At 44.8% G+C, this 8,998-nt stretch overlaps 1 protein-coding gene across 1 annotated transcript; it reads right to left on the bottom strand.

The window, feature by feature from the left end:
- Window positions 1,201-2,226, bottom strand: LOC110431757. The gene has a single exon (XM_021451294.1). The coding sequence runs from the start codon at window positions 2,224-2,226 to the stop codon at window positions 1,201-1,203; it is 1,026 nt and encodes a 341-aa protein (XP_021306969.1).

The raw sequence follows: 8,998 nt of genomic DNA, 5'->3' as shown, positions 1-8,998 counted from the left end.
AGACAACATGGCCTAGAAAGGAAACTTCCTTCAACCAAAACTCACACTTACTTCGTTTAGCATATAACTTGTGTTCCCGAAGCTTCTGCAAGACTAACCTTAGATGCTCAGCGTGCTCTCGCTCAGTCTTGGAGAATACCAATATGTCATCAATAAATACCACCACAAACTTGTCAAGAAACTCCATGAACACCTTATTCATCAGGTACATAAAGTAAGCAGGAGCATTGGTCAGACCGAAAGATATCACTGTGTACTCATACAAACCATACCGGGTCGTGAATGCTGTCTTTGGTATATCAGTGGCATGAATCTTCAGCTGATGGTACCCAGAACGAAGATCGATTTTGGAAAACACACAAGCACCTCTCAACTGATCAAACAAATCATCAATTCTAGGCAACGGGTATTTATTCTTGATTGTGACCTCATTGAGTGACCGGTAATCTACACACATCCTCTGTGTGCCATCTTTCTTATCGACAAAAATCACTGGTGCCCCCCAAGGTGAAGAGCTAGGACGAATGAAACCTTTTTCCTGCAACTCCTTTATTTGTTTCTTAAGTTCTTCTAATTCTTTAACCCCATTCTATATGGACATTTAGCTATAGGTGCAGTGCCAGGTAATAATTCAATAATAAACTCAATGTCACGGTCGGGTGGCATACCTGGCAAATCATCGGGGAACACGTCTGGGAACTCATCAACAACCAGGCCCTCCTGATTGACATTGTTATCAAGCTGGTTTACTGTAGCTGTTGGCTGAGGCTGAACTGCAACTTCCACACAGATTCTGTCCCCTTTTGGTGTCGTTAGTGCAACTGCCTTTCCTTTACACTGAATTGATGCATCTTGTTGTTTCATCCAATCCATTCCCAGAATCACATCTATACCAGATGCTCTCAACACAATTGGACTTATCTTGAACTCTACCCCCCTTAGGTTTAAAGTAAGTGGGAGGCAACTATAAGCAGCTTGCATACTTCCCCCCGGTGAATTTACTAATATGGGATTCTTCATGGCACATAAGGGTAAGCTATGTATTCTAACAAATGCTTGTGATATGAAAGTATGCGAAGCTCCAGAATCAAAAAGAACAGATGCGGGGATAGAGTTGACTTCGAACATACCGAGCATAACTTCTGGTTCCTGCTGTGCTGTCTCAGAGGACATATGGTTCACCCTTCCAGTATTGGGAGCTCACTTCTGGTTGCTATTTTGCTTCTGGGGGGTCTGCTGATTTTGCTTTTCAGGGCAGTGATATGACAGGTGACCCTCTTTGCCACATCGGAAACACTTGTTGGGGGTGTTAGGGGCACTAGTCTTCATTGGAGTGTTGCTGGGCGTACCCTGGCGTGACGTCTGCTGATTGCCCTGCTGCTGATTCTGCTGATACTGCGGGCGCTGCTGGAACTGATTGCGCTGGGGGTACTGACCACGATTCCACTGTGAAGGTGGTCCTTGATACCTTTGCTGCGAGCCTTGCTGCTGGTTGGTGCGAGGACGAGTATTGCTTCCAGAGGCCTGTCCCTGCATCCTCTTCCTTTTAGCATCCATCTCCTTACGCTTGTTATCCACCACGATAGCACGGTTCACAAGCGTCTGATAGTTGGGGTATTCATTGGACATCAGCTGGAGTTGGAGCCCATCATACAATTCCTTCAAAAAGAGGCGCTGTTTATCAGCATCATTAGCCACCTCACTTGGGGCATAGCGCGACAACTGAGCAAACTTGTCCCTGTACTCTGGAATTGTCATAGATCCCTGTTTCAAATTCTGGAACTCCTCTGCCTTCAGTTCCATTAACCCTTCTGGTATGTGATAGGACCTAAAGTTCTCCTTGAACTCCAGCCATGTGATAGCAGGTGCATTTGGAGGTCGTCCATACTCAAACGACTCCCACCATGTCTGAGCTTCTCCCTGAAGTTGTCCAGATGCGAACAACACCTTCTGCCTATCATCACACTGTGCTATGTTGAGTTGCTTCTCCACTGCTCGAAGCCAGTCATCTGCCTCCAGTGGGTCAGTAGCATGGGTGAACACAGGGGGATGACCTTTCAAAAATTCACCCCGCTTATCACGCGGTGGTGCTCCTCCGATTGGATGATTCTGTTGGTTGTTCACCAGGGCTTCCATAAGCTGCGTCTGGACTGCTAGTAGCTGTTCGATAGTGGCGGGTGGGTTGAGTGGAACACCCCTTCCACGTCCTCTACCCCTTGGCGGCATCTGTCATAACATTAAAACTTTAGAAACTCCCAAAATATAGACTTTCAGGTGCAAGTTTGCAATTCTGAAAACTTCTGCGTGAGTCCAGTGCTAGCAGTTCAGTAAAACGATCATAACTTGAGATGTAAAAGTCCAACAGAGGCGAAACTTTGATGGTTGGAAAGCTTAAGAAATTGTCTACAACTTTTATTTAGAGCACAAATTCAGATTCGGACACTAAATTAGCCATAAACTGTCTCCAATCGAAACTGTCCCAGAACTCAAACTGCACAGGAACCTCTGTTTTCAACTTTCATAACTCTCGGCTCAGATCAGATAAAAAGGTGATTCCAGCGGCATAGGAAAGATGCTTAAGTCTAGTTATTCCCATAAAATTTTCATAATTTTTGGTCGAACTGATTTTTCTGGGTAAAATTATTAAGACAGATAGGTTTAAAGAACGAAAACAGGAAAAACAGATATTCCAACCCAACTATTTATTCATTAAACCTTAATCCTTAACAACCTAGACTATGGAACTTGTAGACATGCCTACAATATCCCAGCACTCATTACAAAGATCCAACTCACTCATAAACATAATAACAAGCAACTAAGCATAACAAAAGCTCACCACACTAACTTGACTCGACTCACAAGCGCTTCTAGCGGCTTATTACAAATAGGGACTTCCAACACTAAGGGCGTGGTTCATAGTCAAGCTTTCCATAGATCTTGGGCTGTCCTTCCCTCTCACGAAGATCGTCAATCATCTTGTAGCACCTCTTGAGGGCCTTCCCTTGTGCTATCACCATATCTTGCAATTTCAAATGCTTTTCCACCATCTCATGAGCGAAGTACACCATGACTCGGGAGATTGGGTCCAAATCTGTTGGCTCCAGCATTCCCCATCCTTGTTCCGGGTCCAGGCGGGGTAGATAACGGTGTATATCCCACCGCATGTTACCGAAACGCTGCTCACGGAGGAACAAACATGCTGTGAAAGCTGCCTCCTCCATGCTCTCTTCCATGGTAGCTCTATGTCCATCATGACGGTAGCCCCTGTCCTTCAAGTAGGCATCTTTCTCCACATCTTTGGGAAAGATCAGCACCTTGGACTTCCAGTAGGTGTTCTCCAGGGGGTGCGTGTACTCAATGCAGGAATACTCCACTACTGCATCCCAGTCAGAGAAGTAATTCTCCAACATTCCCACCAGCCGGTGATGCGACGGAGCATTGCACGAAGCCTTGTGGTACACCTTCCTAGTCCACCCTATGGGAGGGGACTCATCATCTTCAGCAGGTCCATCTTGTGGTGGTGATGGGGGTTGACCTCCTCCGGGAGCACCTTCTTCTTCATCATCGGAAATAAGTATGAACTCCTGGGGCTCCTCCTCTGGTTCAGACTCCACTTGTGATAGCTCTGGCCCAGATGCTTGCTCTGAAGGTGGTGGGGTCTCCTCATGCTCCGGTGAACTCTCCTCTTGTGGCTCCATAGGCTCGTATTGGTAACGAGGTGGGTGGTACCCTCCAGTGGAGATACGGGCGGTCTTGTTGGCACGAACCATCTATAGAATGGACCGGAGAGAAGTTAGAATAGAATCAATAGTTTCATAATAGAATAAGATGATAGAAGCATAAAGTTTTTTAGAAAATAACAAGAGTAAGATGGTAAGCATGAATATAGAGAAGAAAATACAACTAAAACGACCATTTCTATCTAGGCTTGCGTCCTACAGTCAACACGGCTCTGATACCAATTTGTCACACCCAATTTTAAGGATAAAATTGAATGCAAAATCTTATGTGTGCCTAGAGATCAATCACACATAAGCCGACAAATTATAGGGAGTATCATCACAAGTGTTTATTACATAACGATATAACTCAGAGTCTTTACACAAAAATAGCGGAAAATAAAAGATAACTCTTGCATGGAAGCTCCATCACACAGGCACGTCAACTGGTTGACCACAAGTCTAGAAATCCTCAGGGAAGTACTGATAGTAGTCACTACCCAAGCCATCTGTTACCCATCTGGGATTTTTATCCAAATAAAGAAAATAAACAAGTGTAAGTACACCTCGTACTTAACAAGTATAATAGGGGGTTCATGAGGCTCAAAGGCTAGACACTGGTTCAACTGCATGTAGCTTTTAGTTGTCACAATTTTAGCATATGAGTAGCATCAAGTTGTCAAGACCCATAATAAACTCATGATCAGGTAAAGTGAATAAAGAATAGCATAAATAGCACATTAACAATAATACCATTAATGAATTGCCATTAGTGTTCATTTATTCTGTATTGGTCCAAGGCCGCTCGTGACCGTGAGCACGGCTGATATATCAGTTTTACACTCTGCAGAGGTTGTACACTTTCACTGTGAGTCGTGATTTACCCTTTCACCCGAGGTGATCAGCCCCTTAGCCCACTCCCAAGGAAGACCGGCAGGGTTCACTATGAAGCCTTTCAAAGGTTCGTCTAACAAGTTAGGGCCGCTAGGTTTCGTTAGTCAGTCCGTGTGACTCACCCGTAGGAATCCACGGTCTGCTATCCCCCACTTGTGCCACAAGGGTAACCACTAACAAGCTAGAAAAGGTCCTCATACTGAGCTAAAGCCAGAGCCATATAGCCCTCACAGTTGTACTGTATGTCCCGGATGGTCAGATACAGATAAGTCCTTATAGAGAGAAACTAGAGCACCATAAAATAGCCCAATGCTCCAGCCCTCTTATCCAAAGTTGCTAAAAAGTCATCTTTTAATGTTTATTGCATAATTCTTTAGTCAAATTACAAGATCATGGTTTAGTGGAGCACTAGCATAAGCTACCCAATGCAAAACCATAGGTGACAAGGTATAAGATCAATACTAGGAAATCCTTATCAAGGAGACACATGCAATATGAATTAAGTGATTAAAGTTATTAGGAAACAAGGATGATACCATGCTATACTTGCCTTGATCACACTGGTCCTGCTGATCCTGCTCGTAGAAGTACTCTTGATCACCCACGAACTGCTCACCGTCTACTCGTAACCACCACATCAACAACAACCATCCAAAGGCAATCATACAAAGCAAACAAGCCTATTATTAGAACAGTACACCAATAGTAACAAATAAAGATAAAAAGTTTATAAAATTAATCTACGTCGCTCTACGATCACACAGACGTAAAGATCACGAAAATCGGAGTTATAACGAAGAAGTTATGATTTTCCTAAGATTTTCTTTAAATAAATAATAGATTAAATCTAAACTCAGATTTAAAAAGTTGAAAACTTGTAATACAGTAGCATTAGACTATAGATTATGCGAAAACGAATCTAACGCAACTTGAACGGATTAAATCAGAGTTAAAACGAAGTTTTTATGAGCAAAATAGACTCGATGGCAAAACTGTAAATCTGTGAAAATGGTTTTTGAACTGCACAGATGAAAATACGCTTTCAGACTTGGAAGACGCATTCGGAGAAAGCGCAAAGGACCGCGGGTCTATACATTAAAAAGCACAGGGGGTTTTCTGAAAAATAGCCGGCCGAAGGGGTACCCTTCATCTGGGGCCGTCGGATCTCTACTCGGCGGCCAGGATTAGATCGGGGTGGGGGAGGGGAAAACCGGCCGCCGGAGTTGAGCAGGCGCGGCGGCTCCATGGCCGGAGTTGGCCGGTGCTCGCGGTGTGCGCGATATAGGGCACGAGAAAGAGAACCGAAGACACCGGGGCGTAGTGGAGCTCAAGGCGAACTCACCTAGAGCAAGTACGTCGTCGGAGAGGAGCTCGGGTGGGCCTGCGACGGAGGGGGGCGGACGGCAGCCCTGCAAGATAGTTTGGCGAAGCTTAGGGAAGCACAGAGAGCTCGAAAGAACAAAAGGAGGACACCGGCGACTTCGCAAACCGAAGGCGAAGCTCGGCAAGCTGCTCGCGCGGCTCGGGACGCACTGCAGCGGCGGATTGAAGATGCGGCGGATCTCGGCGGCGGCTTAGGGCGTGTTTGACGCGACGGCTGCAGCTCGGGATAGCTTGGGGGGTTGCGGGGCTTCGGGTCGGTATTTAAAGGACGGAAATTGGGCGAAATCGGGACTCCTCGCGCGAATCGCGCGCACGGTTGCAGTGCGGCTCGTGTCCGACCCGGACTCGAGGTGGAAGACGAGCCTGACAGGGCGGTCCCACCTGGCAGTGGCGCTGGAGCGTGGGACCCTGCCGTCAGCGGGTGAGGCAAGGAGGGGGATGCGCGTGGCTGCTGGCTGCCCCTCTGGGCCGCGAGACGGGCCGAGCTGGCGCTGGGCCGAAACAGAGAAAAGAAGGGGAAGGGGGAAATGCGGGCCGCGGGGGGGGGGGGGAGAAGGGGTTGGGCCAAGCCCGAGACAGGGGGGAAATAAAGGAAATCCTTTTCCATTTTCCAAATTTGTGTTTTGCTCAAATCTTTTGAAAAGTATTTCCAAAACCAATTTGAAAGGAAGGAACTTCACTCAACAAAATATATGCAGCAGCATGAATGCACATACATGTGTCTAGACCTTATAGTGGATTTTATTTCAACAAAAATTATTTTATTACTATTTCTCAGTGCTCACATTAAATAAATAAATCAATTAGTCTATTTGGAAAAGTGAAATTTTAGGGTGTTACACATGTCGAAGGAGTGTTGAAGAGAGAAGTCTTGTTGTTGATGGCGATGCTTGCAAGTGCCTTCTTCTTGGATTTCTTATCATCATCATCACTAGAATCATCATTATCCAAAGAAGCATCACTATCCCAAGTCACCACATAGCCGCCACCCTTCTTCTTCTTTTGGAATATCATTTTCTTCTCTTTCTTTTCTTTCTTTTCCTTCTTCTCATTCTCATCATTATCACTATTATATGGACAATTTGCTACAATGTGATCCTTGCTCTTGCATTTGTAGCATCTTCTCACATATTCTTTGTTCTTATTTTGATCTCTTCTTTTTCTTGCACCATAGCCCTTTTTCTTCATAAATTTGCCAAACTTGCGCACAAAGAGAGCTAGTGCTTCATCATCAATGTCACTAACTTCCTCATCTTCACTTGATTCTTCTTTCTTTGCTTTGCCCTTGCTCTTGGATGAACTAGCCTTGAATGCCACACTTTTCTTTTTCTTGTCTTCATCCTTCTTCTCATCTTGGTCAACCCCTTCCCTTTCCACACGGTATGTCTCTTGTGTCATGACATCACCTAGTACTTGGTTAGGGGTAAGCTCTTTCAATCCTCCTCTTATAATAATTAATCTTAGTGTCTCAAATCTTGGAGGTAAGCACATCAAGAACCGATGGGATACATCATCATCACTTATCTTCTCTCCCAAAGCCTTCAAATCATTCACAATTACTTGCAATCTATGGAACATCTTCGGAATGCTCTCATCATCCTTCATCTTGAAGCTTGTCAATTTATCTTTGAGAATATACATTTTTGCACTCTTGACCGCTGGTGTGCCCTCATATGTTTCCTCCAATCTTTTCCACACTTCACTTGCTCTATCACAATCTTTGATTTGCTCAAACACCTTTGAATCAATTGCATTATATATAGTGTTGAGAGCCATAGTGTTGCATTGCTTGTTTGCTTTATCTTGGTTGGTGAGATTGGTGGGATCAAGAATCACAAAATCACTCTCGGTCACATCCCACACTTGATCATTGATTGAACCCAAATACATCTTCATTTTTCTCTTCCAATAATCATAGCATGTACCATCAAAGAATGGTGGTTTGCCCCCCACATGGTTGAACACAATTTGAGCCATCTTTTGACACCGAAGGTTGTTAAGCCTTGATTAAATGGTGACCACGGCGACGATACCACTTGAAAGGTCCTAATATGGCTAGAGGGGGGTGAATAGTCTATTTAAAAAATCTACAAGGCACTAGAGCAAAGGATTAATATAACAAAAGGCGTAAAGCAATTTTGCTCTAGCTCTACAAGGGTTGCAAGCCACCTATCCAATAATTCTAGTTGCTATGATCTCTAGGCACAAGCAATGGCTATGTCACTACTCTTTACAACTAGTTACACTAGCTAAAACTAGGATCTACTAGTTACAACTAATTTGCAAGAAAGTAAAGAGAAGAGAGATAATTATACCGATGTGTAGAGGATGAACCAATCATAATGTATATCAATATATTCACCGGGAGAATACCAATCACAATAATGACACCAATATTTTTCTCCCGAGGTTCACGTGCTTGCCGACACGCTAGTCCCCGTTGTGTCGACCAACACTTGGTGGTTCGGCGGCTAATAGGTGTTTCACAAACCTAGCCCAACAAATGGGCACCGCAAGAACCTACTCACAAGTGAGGTAGCTCAATGACACAAGCAATCCACTAGAGTGGCTTTTGGCACTTCGCCGGGGAATAAGCCCAAGAACCCCTCACAAATATCACCTTGATTGGGGGCGGACACAATCACCAAATCCCCTCACCAATCAACAAATCCACAACCGTCTAGGTGACGGCAATCACCAAGAGTAATAAGAAATTCACAATAACAACAATCACCTAGTGCCACAAGAATATGCAGTTTCAAATGCACCTAGGGTTTCCCTCAATCCTCTCTCAGATGAGCACCAAGCTATGAGAGGGAGAGGAGAGGGAGGAAATGCTCACGAGCTCACTGGATCAAACACGCAGGCCTCTCAAAAATCTCTCGTAGGATTAGCACTTGGGAGAGATGGGAGAGGGGAGCTCGAGTTCTCTGTGCTCTGGAAAGAAAGAAGTGAAGCGTTCTGTATTCGTGAAACAGAGACAGAGCAAAGAAGGGGAG

The sequence above is a fragment of the Sorghum bicolor genome, chromosome 1 (assembly GCF_000003195.3).
Source record: "Sorghum bicolor cultivar BTx623 chromosome 1, Sorghum_bicolor_NCBIv3, whole genome shotgun sequence".
Lineage (NCBI taxonomy): Eukaryota > Viridiplantae > Streptophyta > Magnoliopsida > Poales > Poaceae > Sorghum > Sorghum bicolor.
This window is presented reverse-complemented; position numbering and strand designations above follow the sequence as displayed.

Bases quoted from the DNA above. Each gene is read 5' to 3' on its own strand.
- LOC110431757 (XM_021451294.1), bottom strand. From the start codon at position 2,226: ATGCCGCCAAGGGGTAGAGGACGTGGAAGGGGTGTTCCACTCAACCCA.